Source organism: Panthera leo, chromosome F3 (genome assembly GCF_018350215.1).
Source record: "Panthera leo isolate Ple1 chromosome F3, P.leo_Ple1_pat1.1, whole genome shotgun sequence".
Lineage (NCBI taxonomy): Eukaryota > Metazoa > Chordata > Mammalia > Carnivora > Felidae > Panthera > Panthera leo.
The window spans coordinates 44,932,906-44,955,181 of NC_056696.1; the positions used below are offsets into that span (position 1 = coordinate 44,932,906).

The window sequence follows — 22,276 nt, forward strand, 5'->3', positions numbered from 1 at the left end:
TGTTACTATTTCTTCCTAATTCTCTAAAGGAAGAAAACATTTTAAATGAGGATCACAGAACTTGAAGTCAAACATTTATCTATGTCTCTGTCATATAAAGAAACAAAATAATTGGTGATTAATTTTCCTTCTTTGTCTCCTCTACTGGTACCCTGTTCCGAAAGTACATTTCCTGGTTAACATTTTCCATCTACACCAGAAACCCACCCGTTCCCCCAAAGTTGTTTTAGGGATTCTGCCAAATTCTACACAAAACCGCTTATGGCCCATATACACAGGGAAAGGGGGAAGAAAAAGAGACTGTCCAAATGTTGGTACTTGGGGAAAAGTAATAGCTCATGTATCTGCAACCCCAGCTGGGCAAAATAGCAGAAAAAAGGTGGATGGGAACAAGGGATCAAAAAAGGTCGGTTGACTAGCAGAAGCCATGGGTGTAGTAAGCCCATTCTACACTGATTCAACAACTAGGTCAAAAGGTACATCCCCTCAGGTAGGTAAAACAATCTAAAATTTTTAAAATAGCATGAAATATTGATGTTTGCTGATCTTGCATGGTCCAAGGACCTTTATTTCACTAATGAGTATCTAGTTCTTGGTGGAGATCCAAGCTGAGTGGCAGATAGTTACTTTTTATAGAATCTTTAACAGAGTTTGCCCAGAACTTATACAAGATGAAAGAAGCAAAGATGAATTAAAGTGCAGCCAAGATCAGAGGTTAAGTATGTCGCTAATTTTTTCACCGAATTATAAATATTTATTTATTACTGAGATTTAGGGAATCTAGTGGATGAAGTCTGTGAGTTTTGATCCCTTTTGCCAGGTCCAATATGGAAACTAAAGGGGTCAGACAAGCCTGTATTGACAGGGATATTACAGAGGTGAACAGTGAGGTAACTGGAAAGTTTAAGCCCAGATGGTCGTCATCTATTTGGTCATGTATAACAAAGCCAGCAGCAATGATTGAAAGTTGGGCTAAAAATGTCTTTGAAAAATCTCAGTGGCCAAAGAGACACTAAAATCATAAGAACTAAGACTTATTGGGTGCCTACAATATCCCACGAACTCTTCGAAGGGCTTCAGTGTATCTTATTTATGTTTTCCACCAATCCTACGATGCACCTGCTGTGTTTCTACTTTTCTTTTTAGAGACAGAGTGTGTGTGCAAGCTAGGGAGAGGGACAGAGGGAGAGAGAGAAAATCCCAAACAGGCTCCATGCTCAGTGCAGAGCCTGATGTGGGGCTCAATCCCATGACCCTGGGATCATGACCTGAGCTGAAAGGTAGAGTTGGATGCCCAACTGACTGAGGCACTCAGGCGTCCCATGTTTCTACTTTTATAATTGAGGAAATGGGAGTGAAGAGCTATTAGAATGATACATACAGTTATTAAGTGGTGGAGTTTTGGGATGCAGGCTTATTCCAAAGCCTAACCTTTAAAATATTACATTGATCCTATTTGTATTTATGTAGCATAAACTTGTAATGATACTGGTTTTCCCATGTATGAAACTTTCTTCAAAACAATGTGTAGACCTAGATGGGCATAACAGGAATAAAGAACCCTGAAGAGGTATCACAGTGTTAAGATCAGCCATGAAAATCCAACAGGAGATTAGAGAACAGAGTCTATGATTATGAAGGTAGTAGCATTTTTGGTCCACGTGATAAGAATAATTTACACACCATGGAAACTTAAATAATGGTAGTTATTATTGCTTTGGTGTAAAATATTTGTTTCTCCTAAATTTTATAAGCTTTTATCAAAGAGATGCCATGTAATCTGATTTTGTTGCCATTCTCACTGTCCCTGACATATTGAACTCCCTCCCATATACTCTGTACATAATAGAATATAGTCAGGAATTTTTGGAATAAACCCTTATTTATATATATACTATTTTCCAGCCCTCCTAGAACTACACTCTTTAAGAGTAATTATAACTCATTTAAAATTTTCAATGTTGAGGAGATAATATGGTATCCAAATATAATCATTTCCATTATACATTAATTTTTCAGGCTTCTTGTATGGTACTTATAAAAATGCTCATAGAAAAATAAAGTAACTGGGGTGCCTTGGGTGGGTGGCAGTTAGGTGTCCAACTTCATTCAGCTCAGGACATGATCTCATGGTTTGTGGGTTCAAGCCCCACATTGGGCTCTGTGTTGGCAGCTCAGAGCCTAGAGCCTGCTTTGGATTCTGTGTGTGTGTCTCTCTCTCTGCCCTTCCCTCTGTCTCTCTTTGTCTCTCAAAAAAATAAAATAAAACATTAAAAATTTAAAAAAAAAGAAAAATAACGTGACCTTAAAAATACTAATCAGTACAGTCCCTATTTACAATCTAAATTATAATTGTCTCAATTTTTTTATATTGACTACATACCCCTCATTACATGTGTAAACAACCTTTGCTCCATATTCAAATTCATTTCCTCTTGCAAGATGAAAGGAACCAAAAGAAGTATCTCCAGGATGTCCACAGGGCCTTTCTAAAATGATCAAAAGAATATAATATCATTATGTAATGCAGGGAAACACATTTGATGTAGAAGTTCAAGGAAAATGGTATTTAATATTATATCCAAAGACATAATTGAAGATGTAGAAAAGTGAAAAATAACACAAAGTTATTATTTTATTATTAAACTTGTCTATATGGTGGATTTTTTTATTTTGGAAGATTTCAACTCCTTATTAAGAATAATGATGGTATAGGGGCGCCTGGGGGGCTCAGTCGGTTAAGCATCCAACTTCGGCTCAGGTCATAATCTCACAGTTCGTGGGTTCAGCTCCGCGTCGGGCTCTGTGCTGACAGCTCAGAACCTGGAGCCTGCTTCATATTCTGTGTCTCCCTTTCTCTCCCCCCCTCCCCTACCTGTGCTCTCTCTCTCTCTCTCTCAAAAATAAATAAACATTAAAAAAAAAGAATAATGATGGTATATTATTTTGTGTTTAAATGACAATTATGATATAATTCAGCTAATATTGCTACAATATCAAACATTTGGTATTTTCACAACTAAAGTTTTCACAAATGTATGATTTACTTACTCCGACATATCCTCAATGGATTAAGAGCCACCCATTCTCCATTCTTGCATTCCATTATAATAGCTCCAAGAGTTCTATATCCAGGTCGGCATTTATATGTAGCCTGAGTTCCCTCTGGATATTTTTGTTCAGGCCAGACACCTACCAAAATTTCATTTTGTTTTCCTGGAGGCGGTCCTTCACAATCTAAAAACAATAAAAATAAAGTAATTGCTTAAAGTGTTTTTTTAAACTTCCAAAACATTTAGGTTATTTTTTCTTTTAAAAATACCTATGCTGGGAGGAGTCAAAATGGCAGACAAGTAAGAAGATCATTATTTCCTTCACCCCTCAAAGACACCAGTATTAAGGTCAGAACACTTTCTGCAGAGGAAATCAATCTACAGAGTGGCAGAAGGATCCCCACAGGTGGAACGAGACAGTTTGGTGGTACAGAGGCAGGCGTTTGAGAATCAGGAGAGAAAAAATGGGCAGTGTAGGCAAGGAGAGGAGGGGACCACTTTTGTGGAGAGACAAAAGGAAGTGAAGAAAGGTTGTAGAAGTGTGGGATTGTATTTGGACAAGAGGAAAACTTCTCTGGACCATGGACAGGGGAACAAAAAATACAGATAGAGCCAATTTCTACTTTGCAAACAGCCTTATAAGTGAAGATCGGAGTTTTTAGGGTTGTTTGACTTTCTCTGGACTGGAGCCGGCTGTGTGCAGGTACCTGGTGGCGAGAGGGGCCAGTCCTGGGGTGCGGTAGCGTTCTCAAGGTCTCAAGTTCTCAAGCACTGGCAGACAGCAGTCCCTTCCTCCCAAGTACTGTGGGAAGAGGGCATATTGCCCAAGGACAAAGACATTGCAGGTGCCAACCTGAGGCCCTTTGTTGGCAGGGAGAGTGGCATTATTCCGGAACCAGGCTCACGCAGAGCGGGATACGAGGTGCTGGAGGAGACTGTGGAGCAGGACAGGTCGAATGCCCACGCTACTCTGTAAGGCGCTGCCTGAACTGCACGGTTTGAGACACCCCCTGCGGGGAGGAGAGACTGGGGTGTTGCCATTTTTCTTACCAACACCAACATGCTGGGGCTTCAGGGAACAGGACAGTGGCTCCACTGGGAGCCTACTTACATGAACTCCAGCCCCTCCGTGCCTGTAACTGCTTATCTACTGGAGCAGGACTGACACTGAGTGAACCGCAGGGGCCAGATTCCAGACCAGCACAGCCACCAGTCCCAGGCACCAACAGACAACTGTCCTGCAGTTTTGTATATACGGACGGAAGAATCATAAGAATGAATCAGTGATATACAAGATAAACTTATGGAAAATAATGAAGCTGAAGAGAAGAGGTAAAGAAAAATATCAGATCACGAATGCAGACCTAGGGAACTCAGTGACTCCATAAATCATAGTAACGTTCGTATCACTGGAGTCCCAGGGAAGAGAAGGAAAAGGGAGCAGAAGGTTCACTGGAGGAAATTATAGCTGAAAACTTCCCTAAACTTGGGAAGGAAACAGACATCCAAATCCAGGAGGCACAGAGAATTCCCATCAGAATAAACAGGTCATGATCTCAGGGTTGGGAGATCAAGCCCCATGTCAGGCTCCTCACTGGATGTGGCGCCTACTTAAGATTCTCTCTCTCTTCCCTTTGTCCCTCCCCTGACTCCCATACACACGTGCTTTCTCTATTTCTAAAAAACAAACGAAAAAACACTCAAACGAAGAGAGATAGAGGGAACATACCTCATTATCATAAATGCCACATATGAAAGACCCACAGCTAATATAATTCTCAATGAGGAAAAACTGAGAACTTTTCTTCTATGGTCAGGAACAAGATAAGGATGACCGCTCTCACCATTGTTACTTAACATAGTACTGGATGTCTAGTCTCAGCATCAGTCAAAAAAAAAAAAAAAAAAAGGAAAGTAAAAAAGAAAGAAAGAAAAGGAAGGAAGAAAGAAAGGCAAGGCATCCAAATCAAGAAGGAAGAAATCAAACTTTCATTATTCATAGACAACATGATAATCTACATAGAAAACCCAAAACTCTCCACTAAAAATTTCTGGAACTGATACACAATTCAGTAAAGTTGCAGGAAACAAACTCCATGCAGAGAAGCCTGTTGCATTTTTACATACCAATAGTGAGGCAGCAGAAAGAAAAATGAAAGAATTCACTCCATTTATATTTGCACCAAAAACCATAAGATACTTAGGAAAAAACCTAATCAAAGAGGCAAAAAGATCTGTATTCTGCAAACTACAGAATACTGATGAAAGAAACTGAAAGCAACAAAAAGAAATGGAAAAATATTCCATGCTCATGGACTGGTAGAACAAATATCATTAAAACATCTATATCACTCAAATCAATCTACACATGTACTGCAATCCCTATCAAAATACCACCAGCAGTTTTCACAGAGCTGGAACAAACAATCCTAAAATGTGTATGGAACCACAAAAGATTCCAAATAGCCAAAGTAATCTTGAAAGAGAAAAGCAAAGCTGGAGGCATCAGAATTCCAGACTTCAAGCTACATTACACAGCTGTAGTCACCAAGACAGCATAGTGCTGGTATAAAAACAGACATGCAGATCAGTAGAACAGAATAGAAAACTCAGAAACGGACCCACAACTATATAGTCAACTAATCTTTGACAAAGCAGGAAAGAATATCCAATGGAAAAAAGTCTCCTCAATAAATAGTGTTGGGAAAACTGGACAACAACATGCAGAAGAATGAAACTGGACCACTTTCTTACAAGGTACACAAAATATATTCAAAGTGGATGAAAGACCAAAATATGAGATGGGAAACCATCAAAATCCTAGAGAACACAGCAACCTCTCTGATTTGGGCCATAGGAACCTCTTACTGGATACGTCATCAAAGGCAAGGGAAACAAAAGCAAAAATGAACTATTGGGACTTCATCAAGATAAAAAGCTTCTGCACAATGAAGAAAACAATCAACAAACTAAAAGGCAACCTTCAGAGTGGGAGAAGATATTTGCAAATGACATATCTGATAAAGGGTTAGTATCCAAAATCTATACAGAACTTATCAAAGTCAACACCCAAACAAATAATCCAGTTATGAAATGGGCAGAAGACATGAATAGTTTTCCAAAGACATACACATGGCCAACAGATACATGAAAAGATGCTCAACATCACTCATCATTAAGGAGATACAAATCAAAACCACGATGAGATACTATCTCACACCTGTCAATGGCTGAAATTAACAGCACAGAAAACAACAAGGCATTGGCAAGGAGGCAGAGAAAGGGGAACCCTCTTGCAGTGTTGGTGTGGGAATGCAAACTGGAGCAGCCACTCTGGAAAACAATATGGAGGGTCCTCAAAAAGTTAACAATAGAACTACCCTACAATCCAGCCATTGCACTGCTAAGTATTTAACAGAAGGATACAAAAATGCTGATTCTGAAAGGATACATGCAGCTTGATATTTACAGCAGCATATCAACGATTAGTCAAATTATAGAAAGAACCCAAATGTCCACTGATGGATGAATGGATAAAGAGATGCAGTACACACACACACACACACACACACACACACACACACACACACTGGAATATTACTCAGCCATCAATAAGTATGAAATCTTGCCATTTGTAATGCACCGACAGAACTAGAGTGTATTTATGCGAAGCAAAATAAGTCAGTCAGAAAAAGACAAATACCACATGATTTCACTCATATGTGGAATTTAAAAACTGAAAGAGATGAACATAGGAGGAAAAAAAGAGAGGCAAACCATAAAACAGACTCTTGAAGTATAGAGAACAAACTGAGGGTTGCTGGAGGGGAGGTAGGTGGGGAAATGGATTACAAGTAATGAATACTGAGGAGGGCATTTGTTGTGATGAGCACTGGGTGTTATGTGTAAATGATGAACCACTAAATGCTACTGCTGAAACTAATATTACAGTAGATACTAACTGTAATTTAAATAAAAACTTTAAAAGATAGAATGATTACATTTAAATAAAAACTTTAATTTAAAAAAACACTTTAAAAGATAGAATGATTACATTAGGTCTCCAATGATTACTTTTAAAAATGGCAAATTCAAAGATACTTATCACCAGACATATTTATTAGTATTACTTTCACTGCATAACTCCTTTCTTTACTTGGTTTTATGACAATGGCTTAACATTCTATTCTAGAATTTCTTTTTAAAAGGTAAGGGGCAAATAATCAACAGAGGTGAAGACCATCATGGAACCCATCTCTGATGAACATGTTTCACATTTCATACACGCTCCATATAAAACTAGACTTTTCTGTAGTAAATAATACTTGTGTGAGATTTCATATGCAGTAATTTCTCTTTGATGTTTTAGCACATTTTTAGCACATTTATGTTAGGGAACTTTTAATAAATGATTCTACATTAATTTTGATTTTTAGAATTTAAGTAAACATTCTGTTTCTCCACTAGATGGTGCTAACATCCTGTCATAAAACAACACAAACCACCTCTCTGGATTCCCCCCTCCTCCAAAGAGCCAGATTTTTTTTGTTGTTCGTTTTTAAATTTAATGTTCATGATGAAGATTTTATGCTTAATTGCAGGCTAATATGTGTGTTTTTCATTTCAGAAATTCAAATCCACTTCATGGCATTCTGGCTATTGGAAAAATAAGTTAATTTTCAAACACAGATGCCAATATTGTGAGTACAGAACTATTTTTTAGTAATATGTTAATATTTTGATAAACACAGTTCCTATCCTATTAAGCTAATGCAAGGTAAAGGTAATAAAGTTTTATCAATTAATTTATTTCATTTAAATTATTTTTTGAACTAATCAGCCAAGAGTAATCCATCTTCAAAACATTTAAAGTAATCAATTCACACACACACACACACACACACACACACACACACACCACTAGCCCATTAGCTAGCCTGAGGCAAATGCCTTTTCCTCAGGTTATGCTTCAAAATAATACATTTATACCATCTGCTCTTGAATTTTCAAATTTGGTTAATTGCTTTTAACAACCAGATGGGAAAGACATTATACACACCTTTCACATAATCTTCCTACCAGCTTCTCACAATTTTTACTATGTATATATGTTTACTATAGTATAAGTATTCTCATATTGATTACCCTTTTTACTTCAAATAACTCTTAAAATTATGGTGCTTTTTCCATGAACTTTGAATGGCATCTCTTGACTGTACGAAAACAGTGTCACGACCCCTTTCTCCATTGCCCCATTTTCCAGTGCCATCTCCAAAATCTGAGTTGTGATTATGACCATTTGACATCCTTCACTGTGACACAGTCTGCTAGCTAGTCTGCAAGCCTCCATTCTCCACGGGGTTACATAGGATTTTTTTTCCAAAATTGGTCATGTCACTCTTGTGATTAAAATTCTTTGCTGAATTTTCCTTTCATTTGTAAGACATTCTAAACCTAATCAAGAAAACCTCAATCAAATGTGTACCAGACTGCTTTGGTAGAGTAAGGTTGGTCTCTTTGTACAATTACTCTATTTTTCTAAAATTATTTTGAGAAAAAAAGAATAGGAGATACTACTTTTTAAATAGCTTAATTCTAAACTCAGTAGGCATTAGAACAGATTTTAAAGCCAAACTAAAAATCAACATCGAAAAAGTAAATCGAATGGACAAAATGGAAATAGCAAAAATAGATATTTTATGTTAAATTTCTTTCCTATCTTCTCATTGGTATATATGAATATTAGTTACATATACATGTACATGATATGATCCAATTAGTTTTTCAAAATAAGATATATTCAGATTATTTTACAAATAACATGAGGATAAAGATATGTGGCAAATAATATATACACCTCTATAAATAAAGTTATCGGTTGCAATGAAGTTTTTAAAAATATAAACTCTAGAAAAAGCAGAGAGAGATTATATTATACTATTGAGGCATTTGAAAAAATAAACTTATGCTTAAATATTTTCTTAAATATGACTATGCAATTTCCTCTTGAAATTTTAACAGTGTAAAGACCATGAAGATAATTACAGGATTATGGAAAGCAAATGGGAGAACAGGTCATAGCTATAAGAAATTGGGCAGAATACAAGTATGCCATAATTAGGATTGAAGCAAGTTACTATCAGGATACAGCCTGAATATATCACTGAAATCAAATTTCTTGAAATGTGTAGTATTTGGATCGCTACTACCTAATGCCAATTATTGTTCAAGTCAAAATGGTAGCTTCTTAAAATAAGTTGTTAGTATATATTGACTGGTTGCTATAAAAAAGGAGCTTAGTTGGAGGGAGACATTAAAATAAGGACCTTTAAAAACTGTAGCAGGAATGATTCTGCATCTGAATAATTATCATGTCAATCCTGAGGATAAGGATTAAAAAAGAAAAGAAGAAAAACAACACACACTATACCCAATTTCACCTGTAGTACTTCTGGAATTGTAACTGATGGAAGATTTAGAAAGGTGGGGATGATTTCAATCCTCTGTTTTTACAGATCTACTATCAGTCTTTTGTAAACACAACTGATGTTTCCTCAGTCCTTTTTTTTTTTTTTTTTTTTTATGGAGGGGGCAGGAGTAAAAGGAGACAGAGAGAGAGAGAGAGATTCAGAGAGAGAGAGGGAGATTGAGAGAATCCCAAGCAGGGTCCATTCCCAGGGTGGAGCTCCACACGGGACTCGATGTCAAGACTGAGATCATGACCTGAGCTGAATCAAGAGTCCGATGCTTAACCAATTGAGCCACCCAGGAGCCATGTTCCTCAGTCTTGAATGTCCTCCTCCCTGGCATCCTTATTTCCATGACTCCCATCCAACCTTCAAAGCCTACCCAAGATGCCATCGTGACCCTGACAGATTTGGCTCTCTTCATTCCACCTCTTACAAACAAACTCCCCAACCTGATCCCACTCCAAACTCATTGCAACTTGGATTTCTTGCCTCCTCTAAATGACCCTGTAGTCTCTCTTTTCCTTGTCTCCATCACAATGCTTTATACAGTAAAATACAATATGTTGACGAAATACAATAATCATTCCTTTTGTTTTCCCCACTAAATGGCCTTTTGGTAAATGCTAGTCCTAATGCCTGGCACTTAGCAGGCACTTAAAAAGTGACCATTGGATAGGCAAGTAAATGAATGAAAGAAGGGATGGATAAATATGAAGCTCTTTTGGAACATTATATCCGCAGATTGCAGGCAACCAATGGGAAGAGCAAAGTAGACAGTAACCAATGTAAAAGGTAAGACATGAGAACACATGTGCAGTGATCTCAAAGCTCTATTGCATGAACCCAAGAAACTCTATCTGTAACTCCATTGTACCTCTTGTCTACGTGTCTTAATTTTGAATGTATGCCATAATTTTGAAGTCAGGAAGCATTTTAAATTTGTTCAAAAAGGCTGTGGGGAGCCTTTGAAGGAACAATTCTATAAGCACTTTCCTATCTATTACATTTTTGGTCAACATGGTTTGAGAAACTTGGCTCTCTCAGTTAAAACGTCCAAACACAAAGAAGTGCTATGTCAAACCTATTTAACCCGTTTGTTATTTTTGTGATTTTTTTCCCTAAAATGTAGCACATTTTACCCCAAATATATCATCTCTTGTTTATGCACCATATTCTGAAACTAGTTAAAGTTGTTAAGATATGGGTAAAGTGCACATCAGTTTAGTGAGCACAGGATAGACTGGTTGGGAAAAACTCACATCCTGGGCAGGTAGGAATGGTGTGTGGTGTGAGGGGGAGGCATAATTGGGAAGAAAGGAAAGTGCAAAGGTTGTAGAACAATCAGGGATTGGGCAAAGAAAAGTGGATCGACGTAGCCTTGGCCAGTAGCCCTAGCAATCAAAGGCCAAAAGAGAATTTATGTGTCATTGGGGGACATACTTATTTTTAGCTAAGAACAATTTCAACAAAACTTGATAAGTGAGTTGTAGTTTAACATTATGTGCAGGCAGAAAAGTAGCATATGCATTCTCCATTATGTCTACATTAAAAATAAACAAGGCTTGCTGTGGCACACCTCTCCCTCTCGTGACACTCCCGGGGCGTCTGCTCTGACCCTTCTCATGGCGCTCACTGTCACGCTTCACCCATCAGATCTCCCCTCCCCAGGGCCACCTCAACTTCCAGAGTTCCTTAGTCCCTTCTTCACCCTCATCATCCGTTTCTACCTTTCCTCACTGAAATTGTAATAGAGAACTTTTCAGCTTATAATGATTCACAGTAAATTGCAGTAAATACTATTGGATTTTACTAAAGTATTTATTCAGTGTTTGGTATTCCACATAAATTTCAGGTTTGTTGAATCTAGTAAAATCAATACATTTCTTTTTTTCTTTTTTAATTTTTTTCTTAACGTTTATTTATTTTTGAGACAGAGAAAGACAGAGCATGAACGGGGGAAGGTCAGAGAGAGGGAGACACAGAATCTGAAACAGGCTCCGGGCTCTGAGCTGTCAGCACAGGGCCAGACGTGGGGCTCGAACTCACAGACCGCGAGATCATGACCTGAGCTGAAGACGGCCACTTAACCCACTGAGCCACCCAGGCGCCCCAGTCTTTTTTTCTTTTTTAAAGAACATTTTCTTTTTTTTTTATAGAATTTATTTTTTTTAATGTTCATTTAGTTATTTTGAGAGACAGAGTGCAAACTGCAGAGGAGGAGAGGGGGAGAGGGGGAGAGGGGGAGAGGGGGAGAGGGGGAGAGGGGGAGAGAGAGGGAGAGAGAGAGGGGGAGGGAGAGGGAGAGGGAGAGAGAGAGAGGGGGAGGGAGAGGGAGAGAGAGAGGGGGAGAGGGAGGGAGAGGGAGAGGGAGAGGGAGAGAGAGAGAGAATATCCCAAGCAGGCTCCCAGTTGTCAGCACAGAGCCTGCTGTGGGGCTCAATGACACAAACTGTGAGATCATGACCTGAGCTAAAATCAAGCGTTGGATGCCTCACCTAAGGAGTCACCCAGGTGCCCCTACTACATTTCAAAGAAGAGAGGATACTGAAGGCAGTTGGGCCACTGCACAACTTTATATCACACCATATAGGTAAACATCACACAAATACTTCTAAAAACTGGAGTTTTCTTGACAGCAGAAGGCGAATTCCTATTTATCATATTGGCATTGAAACACAGGGTTCGGGATTAAACGCCACTACCTCAAGTTTTCTGGATTACATAAGTATGTATAACATTCATACACATCTTTATAAAATAGTACTTTTAATTAATCTATAAGTAATTCTTACGATTGATAACATCAATTATTTTTTCCATTTGAGGGTTAACTCTAAAATTGGAAACCATCTTGTACTTGAAACAATATACAAAAAATTGTTTTACTTTGTTTTCTGATAGAAGAGAACCTCTCTAGCTTTGATCTATATTTTACTCCTGAAAGATTATTTTTGGCCCTTGAAACCTCCACAATTAGGTAACACCCACATCTCTCCAAACAAAATTTTAGTAGGTTTAGGAGGTTTTTAATTTATTCACATTTCTCAGCCAGGAATTTCTGGGCTGTGGCTAATTTCAAAGATTATACTCTTTGTAGACCCGAAGACTAAACGATCTACATGAAAACCTGGTCATAATATATTCCAGGAAACAGAAACTACTATGTGGTAAGATTGAGGGACTGTAATTCTAAACTTTGTCCTGTGAATATGACCAGTTCTTAGCAGCCTGTGGTGATTCGTCCAACTGCTATGTTTTACAAGGAAAACAACTAATGTTTCTACACGCCTGGCAATGGCAAAGCAGAGAGCCTATTGCATCGAAAAGGTACTAACTGGTCTCCATGAAACTTGGGCCAATAAATTCTTCCTATGGGCTATCATTCCTCTTTAGAGTGAGGAGGATTTTTTGAGGAATGTTCACTCTGAACAGGACAGAGGCAATTTATGAAATACTAAAACATTAAGACCGGTTGAGTAAAGCAGATTGTGCTGGTGTTCCAAACTGTCTTCTCAATTCCTCAATTTACCATTCACTATTCAATTTGGTATTTCTCAATATCTCAATTTACTATTTCATATTTATTTCTACATGGGAAATAAAACCAGAGGCAACTATTGAAGGATATATGGATATTTTTAATGAGTAAGGTTACTTTGTTGAGTGAAATTTCTGTTAGGTATGGTAGACTGATGGAATTGGCATTTCAAACCAGTTTTAGAACTTTTTGGCAAACAAGGAATAAATCACAGTTCTACATCTGCTGAAAATTCATGTGATTTTTTTCTACTCACTTGTGCATCATGTGCGCTTTTGGGAAAATCATGAGGCTAAAGTATTGCTTTAAATACTTTAAATAGTAATGTTACAGTTTCTCTATTAGGACTTAGCCAGATTTACAGTCAGTCTCACGATAGTGTGCAGAGTGCTAATGCCCAATTCACCAGCAGAAATGGATGCCACATTTAAACACGTTTTGATGAAATAGAAAATACAGGTGAAATGAGTCGGCTGGAATCAATTATGTAAGTAAGGAGTTTACATCAGTATTACTTAATTTGTAATACATGCTTTATAACACCCGATTTTAAAGTTTCAAATTCCGCTTTGTAATCACTGAAACAGTTTAATTAAACTAGGCATCAATTCTTGAGTTTTAAACATGAGCTGGAAAGAAAACAAATCTTCCTTACATGACAAATGATGTCCACATAAAGCCTAGGCAAACAGTATGTAAATATTGAGACACTGAACATACTCCTGCTAAAGAAAAGACAAAAACACTCGTGTACAGAAAAAGATGTTTGTAATGGTTTGTAGCATTAAGAGTGTTCTGGAACTCTTTGCCAATACAATAATATTTTACATTTGAATACACACTGCAATATTTACATATGCAGTAAATACGATTGTATAGCTAGTTTAAAAGGTGGCTGGATATAAGGTTTCTGAACTAAAAATCAAGCAATAGCATATCAGACTGTGAAACTAAAAACGCTCCGTGTCTCAGAAAAAAAAAAAATTAAGCATATTTGAATAAACCTTAAAAAAATAACTGAGGAATATAATTAAAGAGAGATACCTGCCTTCATTTTCTAGATTGAAAGACCATCAATGACAGAGCTTTAGTGTTATTTGTTGGTATATTTCAATGCTTAGAGGCTGACAGGAAGCAAGCATTCAAAAAAACTTGTTGACTTAGTGAAATGTTTTGGAAATTTATGAATGATAGGTAACTCATTTGTTTTAAAAATGTCATTCAAAAAAAGTAAATCAAATAGTATCACACAGTTTCCTATCATGAACTAGAAACCAAATTCCATCCAAAGAAACTTTTTAATCTCTTGAGAAGTAGTGTTCGAATTAAATGTAATTATAGGTCTAGAAATCGCCTTACTAATGCCAGAAAATAAAAACTTCTACATTCATATTCACTATTCTCTTAAGAATAGTCTTGAGACTGGTCTTCTAGAATATACCTCAAATACAACCACAGGCAAACACCCATGAGAATATTTGGATGTTATAAACATTGCATATTCATTTTTTTCAAATTTATATGATATATTCATGCCAAAGGTACAAGTAATGCTTGCTTGTCTATCAGACTTTTAAGGCCGTGACAATAACAGTTGTAAATGCTAAAGGGATTCTTCTTTAGAAAGAGTTAACATCTATATCTGAGATAAATCTAGTCATTAGATGATTTGAAGGTTTCTATTGTCTAATTTCTGTTCTGGTTCTATATATGTTCATATGCTTCTTAATACTTTCACAGAAAGCATTTGGGTAAAAATTCTAAGCAAAAAGAGTAAATTATGTTTTATGATAATTACAAGGGAAATGCTTATATTACAGCATTCAAAATATTAAAACTTGTTTTGAATTTTTACATTAAATAAAATTATGACGAATAATCACATCATCTAAATAAGCTGCTTCTATTTTTTGAAACTTAACAATGTCAAAAGCCACTCACACACTAAGCTACAGAACAGTAATTAAATCACAATCTACACCAAATTCCTATTACCACTGTGAAAAGCAGAACAGAAAATGTTTTATAAGACAGAAAAGGCTTTCTTTTTTTCACTCTTACCTTCTGCAACACAAACAGTCCACCACATAAGCCAAACAACCTGTGCTGAAAATCTCATTTTCAGGATCCTTTAGGGGCACATTTAATAGCCGACACTGCTCACACTATGTCAGCTGCTCTTCTGCTAAAAGCTGTGATTAGAGCAGCAAAGCACTTGTTCCAAAAGGAAGTTGAAACACAGTTTGGGAATGTAAGGGATTACTAGATGCTCCGCCCATCAGAAACTTTTGCAAAGTAAAAGAAAAAAAAATCAATCACAAGCCCCAGCAATGCCAGAGTTGGAATCAGACTCCCACTGCACTCCCACTGAATGTTAACGCTGTGACCCACTTTTGTTTTTATAAACCCAGGCTGTTCTAAGTTGGAACATGTTCAGGTTCTTGGAATGTGCAAGGCAGTAACAGGTGATATACTTCGGATTTCATTAACTCTCTAATTATTCAAACCCATTCAGATCTATTGTGTGTATACTTCAAAAGATAAAACAATAAAAGCACCTTTAAAAATCATTTACAGGGGTGTCTGGGTGGCATATTCGGTTAAGCATCCAACTTCAGCTCAGGTCATGATCTCCCAGCTCGTGGGTTCGAGCCTCCAGCCAGGCTTTGTGCTGACAGCTCAGAGCCTGGAGCCTGCTGCAGGTTCAGTCTCCCTCTTTCTCTGCCCTCCCCCCATAAATATAAATAAACATTAAAAAAATTTTAAAAGAAATCATTTACAGAGCTTGACGTTAGGCAACGCTTTCACAAACAAGACCCAGACAACGTGAGTGAACTTTGCCAAGAGTGCAGTGCTGGTTGATATTTGGGACCTGCTTTTCCCGCAAACCATGCACTTATTCTTTTTTTTTTTTTTTTTTTTTTTAGTTTATTTATCTTTATTTTTTTTCAATATATGAAATTTATTGTAAAATTGGTTTCCATACAACACCCAGTGCTCATCCCAAAAGGTGCCCTCCTCAATACCCATCACTCACCCTTCCCTCCCTCCCACCCCCCATCAACCCTCAGTTTGTTCTCAGTTTTTAACAGTCTCCTATGCTTTGGCTCTCTCCCACTCTAACCTCTTTTTTTTTTTTTTCCTTCCCGTCCTCCATGGGTTTCTGTTAAGTTTCTCAGGATCCACATAAGAGTGAAAACATATGGTATCTGTCTTTCTCTGTATGGCTTATTTCACTTAGCATCACACTCTCCAGTTCCATCCACGTTGCTACAAAGGGCCATATTTCGTTCTTTCTCATTGCCATGTAGTACTCCATTGTGTATATAAACCACAATTTCTTTATCCATTCATCAGTTGGTGGACATTTAGGCTCTTTCCATCATTTGGCTATTGTTCAGAGTGCTGCTATAAACATTGGGGTACAAGTGCCCCTATGCATCAGTACTCCTGTATCCCTTGGGTAAATTCCTAGCAGTGCTATTGCTGGGTCATAGGGTAGGTCTATTTTTAATTTTTTGAGGAACCTCCACACTGCTTTCCAGAGTGGCTGCACCAATTTGCATTCCCACCAACAGTGCAAGAGGGTTCCCGTTTCTCCACATCCTCGCCAGCATCTATAGTCTCCTGATTTGTTCATTTTGGCCACTCCGACTGGCGTGAGGTGATATCTGAGTGTGGTTTAGATTTGTATTTCCCTGATGAGGAGCGATGTTGAGCATCTTTTCATGTGCCTGTTGGCCATCCGGATGTCTTCTTTAGAGAAGTGTCTATTCATGTTTTCTGCCCATTTCTTCACTGGGTTATTTGTTTTTCGGGTGTGGAGTTTGGTGAGCTCTTTATAGATTTTGGATACTAGCCCTTTGTCTGATATGTCATTTGAAATATCTTTTCCCATTCCACTGGTTGCCTTTTAGTTTTGTTGGTTGAAACAACTTTGCTGTTGAGAAGCTTTTTATCTTCATAAGGTCCCAGTAATTCATTTTTGCTTTTAATTCCCTTGCCTTTGGGGATGTGTCGAGTAAGAGATTGCTATGGCTGAGGTCAGAGAGGTCTTTTCCTGCTTTCTCCTCTAGGGTTTTGATGGTTTCCTGTCTCACATTCAGGTCCTTTATCCATTTTGAGTTTGTTTTTGTGAATGGTGTGAGAAAGTGGTCTAGTTTCAACCTTCTGCATGTTGCTGTCCAGTTCTCCCAGCACCATTTGTTGAAGAGACTGTCTTTTTTCCATTGGATGTTCTTTCCTGCTTTGTCAAAGATTAGTTGCCCATATGTTTGTGGGTCTAACTCTGGGGTTTCTATTCTATTCCACTGGTCTATGTGTCTGTTTTTGCCATGCACTTACTCTTTTAAGGACGTGTCACATACGTGTGTGAAACGACAGGATTACTCTCATTGGACACAAAGGAGTTTAATAATTCAAAACTCAAGAAACTGGAATGCTGGATTGTTAAAACTCTATGTTGAAATACGATAAGCATGAAGAGAAGGGAAGCAAAGGGTCTGCTGAATCTCCAGAAGGTGAAGACGCCTCTGCAGCAGCACCGAGCTCAGGAAACCGCGCAGCACTAGGTCTCAGGGAAGCCCCGGTTGTCCCTTCAGTCAGTCCCTCTCGCCCTCCTCTCACCACACACAGGGTGACCCCTCTCCGGATCTCTGGGAACATGGAGTCCATTTGCCTGTCTGGTATTCTGCAGCAGCTGAGAGATCAGATCCTGAGTCTTTAGTATTCAGAGCCTTTCGTGAAAAACTGTGTCATTCAACCACGCTGTTGGGTTTAATTGCGGATCATTAATTCTTAGGGCGTGTAATGTTCAATTCTTTGAACATATCTCATTTTATTTGTGTGCCTGTCAGTGGGCATCTGGGTGGATTCTCGTTTACAGCTAACAGAAGTAGTGCCGCTCTGAGCCTATTATGAGGTTTTGGTAAAGACAGGTCGTCATTCCTGATGAGTACATACTGAGGAGTGAAATGGTAGGACACGACGCGTGAATACGTTTACGTGTACCAGGTAACATCAGAGAGTTTTCCAAAAGGATTCTGCTAACTGGTGTGCCATCAGCAGTGTATACATTGCTCCAAATCCTCAACACACTTGATGTCTCCAATCTGTGCGATTTTAGCCATTCTGGTGAACACAGAGCAGTACTTCTTTGTGGCTTTAATATGCCTTTTCCCGATGACAAATGAAGTGGAGAACTCGCATGTAGCAACTGGTCATTTAGATATCCTCTTGGGTGAATTGTCTATTCAAGTCTTTTCTGCTGAGTTATCTGTCTTTTACTTACCTCATTGTGGGAATTCTTTCTATACTCTTTGTACATTCTTGGACATATGTACTATAAATATTTTCTCCGTCGATGGGCTATTTGCTCAGTGTTACATGTTTTTTACTGAGCAGAATTTCTTCATTTTAAATTGAACAGTTAGATGTTTGGTTTTCATAGTTATGCTTGGGTGTAATTTTTTCAAACGTATTCTTCAAGCCTGCTTTGGAAGTTGGTAGCCAGCTTTGGAAGCTGGACACGTTTTCAGAGGGTTCAAACCACAAATTTAGGCTGAATTCACTGACACGTGTAAGCAGAAAAGAATTCTGGGTCACTAGTCGCCTTGCATGTCTATGGCTGTAGCCACAGCAGAGACAGTCCTTGTTAACGTCACGGGATAGAATCATTGCAATGGACAAAAAGAAAATGTTTGGAGCTTACAACCAAAAATAATTTTCTTGGGGCACCTGTGGCTCAGTTGGTTAAGTATCCGAGTCTTGTTTTTGGCTCAGGTCATGATGTCACACAGTTCCTGAGTTCAATCCCCATCAGACTCCACACTATGAATGTGAAGACTGCTTGGGATTCTCTCTCTCCCTCTCTCTCTGCCCCTCTCTGCCCCTTCTGCCCCTCCCCCCCCCCCCCCCGGCACGTGCCTGTGCATGTACACTCACTCTCTCCCTCAAAATAAATAAATAAACTTAAAGAGGTTTTCTTAATTTTAATATTGAATTAAACTTAAAATTGTTTCTTTTTGGATTAGTACCTTTCGTGTCGTATTTAAGACATCCTTGCCTAGTCCTAGGATGCAATAATGTTTTCCCCTAAAAGCATTGTTTTCTCTTTCACATTTACAACTCATTTGATTTTGTGTATGGTATCTGGTACTAAGAGCGACAGACATATTTTTAAAATACAGCTATCCAACTGTTCGGGCAATATTTACTGAAAATATCACCTCCTTCCTACTACACTGCTTCACTCTGACTTTTGTCTTAAATCAGGCAACTGGTAATGTGTGAGTCTGTTTCTTAATGTCCTCAGTAAGCTCAGTGAGTTCACCAAGCTCATCACACCACAAAATCTAGAAGTCCTGCTTTAATTTTTTAAAAGATTGTCTTCTAAAGTGTCGATTTCTGGTAACTTGGGGTTCTTCTAGTTATCTTTTAAACTGATTTGTTGCTTAACTTTGTTTGGTCTGAGATGTACTCTCAATAATTCCAATCTTTTAAAATTTCATAAGATTAATACTGAAAACATATAAGGAACTCAACACCCAACAACAAGATATAAACTTAACACCCAAACAACAAATAATCCAGTTAAGAAACGGGCAGAAGACATGAATACGCCTTTTTCCGGAGAACACATCCAGATGGCTAACAGACACATAAAAAGATGCTCGACATCTCTCAACATCAGGGAAGTACAACTCAAAACTACAATGACGTATCACCGCACACCTGTCGGATTGGCTAACATAAACAACACAGAAAACAACAGGTATTGGTGAAGATGTGGAGAGAGGGAAATCCTCTGGCAATGTTGGTGAGAATGCAAACTGGTGCAGCCACTCTGGGAAACAGTAGGGAGGTCTCTCAAAAAGTTAAAAATAGAATTACCCTACAATCTAGCAACTGTACTACTAGGTATCTACCCAAAGGATATAAAAATACTAATTCAAACGGATACATGCACCCCAATGTTTATAGTAGCAACAACAGCCAAATTAGGGAAATAGCCCAAATGTCTAGTGACTGATAAATGAATAAAGAGAGGGTGGCATACATATAACATAGACACATACATTCACATACGGTATACATATACATATACATAATGGAATACATATACATGTATGACATACATATATATTTATAATATACACACACACACACACACACACACAATGGAATATTTCCCAGCCATAAATAAAGAATGAAATCTTGCCATTTGCAATGACATGGATAGTGCTAGAGAGTATAATTGCTAAGTGACATAAATCAGTCACAGAAAGAAAAATATCATATGATTTCACTCATATGTGGAATTTAAGAAACAAAACATAGTGGGAAAAAGAAAAAGAAAAAAACAGACACTTAACTATAGAGAAAAACCTGTTGGTTACCAGAGGGCGGGGCGGGGGGGGGGGGGCGGGGTGGATGGAGATCTCCTCCATCCCCCCCACCAGCCCAAAGATTAGGAACACGACAGGGATGTCCACTCTCACCACTATTGTTTAACACAGTTGTGGAAGTCCTAGCTTCAGCAATCAGACAACAAAATGAAATAAAAGGCATCAAAACTGGCAAAGAAGAGGGAAACTTTCACTTTTTACAGAGGACATGATACTCTATATGGAAAACCCGAAAGACTCCACCAAAAGGCTGCTAAAACTGATACATAAAGGCAGCAAAGTCACAGGGTACAAAATCAATACACAGAAATCAGTTGCATTTCTATACACCAATAATGAATCAACAGAAAGAGAAATCAAGAAATTCATCCCATTTACAATTGCACCAAGAACCATAAAATACCTAGGAATAAACCTAATCAAAGATGTAAAAGACCTGTATGTTGAAAACTATAGTAAACTTATGAAGGAAATTGAACGAGACACAAAGAAATGGAAAAACATTCCATCCTCACGGATTAGAGGAATAAATATTGTTAAAATGTCAACACTACCCAAAGCAATCTACACATTCAATGCCATCCCAATCAAAATTGCACCAGCATTCTTCTCAGAGCAAATTTGTATGGAACCACAAAAGACCCTGAACAGCCCAAGTAATATTGAAAAAGAAAACCAAAGTGGGAGTCATTACAAGCCCAGACTTTAGCCTCTACTGCAAAGCTGTAATCATCAAGACCAGGTATCGGCACAAAAACAGATACATAGACAAATGTAATACAGAACCCAGAATAAGACCCACAAGTGTATGGCCAACTAATCTTTGGCAAAGCAGGAGAGAATATTCAATGGAAAAAAGTCTCTTTAGCAAATGGTGCTGCAAGAACTGGATAGCAACACGTAGAAGAATGAAACTGGACCACTTGGTTACATCATACACAAAAATAAACTCAAAATGGGTGAAAGACCTAAATGTGAGACAGGAAACCATCAAAACCTTAGAGGAGAAAGCGGCCAACAACCTCTTTGATCTCAGTCACAGCAATTTCTTGCTCAACACATCTCCAAAGGCAATGGAATTAAAAGCAAAAATGAACTACGGGGACCTCATCAAGATAAACACCTTCTGCACTGCAAAGGAAACGATCCACAAAATGAAAAGGCAACCAATGGAATGGGAGAAGCTATCTGCAAATGACATATTGAATAAAGGATTAGTATCCAAAATCTATAAAGAACTTACCAAACTCAACACCTAAAAAACAAATAATCCAGTGAAGAAATGGGCAGCAAACATGAATAGACACTTTTCCCAAAGAAGACATCCAGATAGCCAACAGACACATGAAAAGATGCTCACCACCACTCATCATCAGGGAAATACAAATCAAAATACAAACTCACACCCATCAGCGTGGCTAAAATTAACAACTCAGGAAACAACAGATGCTGGCGAGGATGTGGAGAAATGGGAACCCTCTTGCACTGCTGGTGGGAATGCCAAGCGGTGCAGCCACTCTGGAAAATAATGTGGAGGTTCCTCAAAACATTAAAAATAGAACAACCCTACAACCCAGCAATAGCGCTACTAGGAATTTATCCAAAGGATACAGGAGTGCTGATTCATAGGGTTACATGGACCCCAATGTTTACAACAGAGCTTTCAACATACCCAAATCATGGAAAGAGCTTAAATGTCTACCAGCTGATGAATGGATAAGAGGAATATATATATATATATATATATATATATATATATATATATATATATATTCACTCGTGTGGAACTTGAGAAACTTAACAGAAGAC

The 22,276-nt window shown here is 38.1% G+C and overlaps 1 protein-coding gene across 5 annotated transcripts in view; it reads right to left on the minus strand.

Moving 5' to 3' along the window:
• CFH (complement factor H) overlaps window positions 1-22,276 on the minus strand; it is a 223,717-nt gene that overhangs the window by 81,959 nt on the left and 119,482 nt on the right. Inside the window, exons 1-3 of one of the 5 annotated variants that reach the window (XM_042925935.1) lie at window positions 15,123-15,606; window positions 3,052-3,237; window positions 2,384-2,489 (exon numbers count right to left, since the gene is read on the minus strand). The exons of 2 other annotated variants lie outside the window; for them this stretch is intronic. In XM_042925935.1, coding sequence (XP_042781869.1) covers window positions 2,384-2,489; window positions 3,052-3,237; window positions 15,123-15,180 — 350 coding nt within the window. In that variant the 5' untranslated portion in view covers window positions 15,181-15,606. Of the gene's footprint in view, window positions 1-2,383; window positions 2,490-3,051; window positions 3,238-15,122; window positions 15,623-22,276 lie in introns of those variants that run through there. 2 more of the 5 variants (XM_042925936.1, XM_042925937.1) reach the window with 2 other exon arrangements.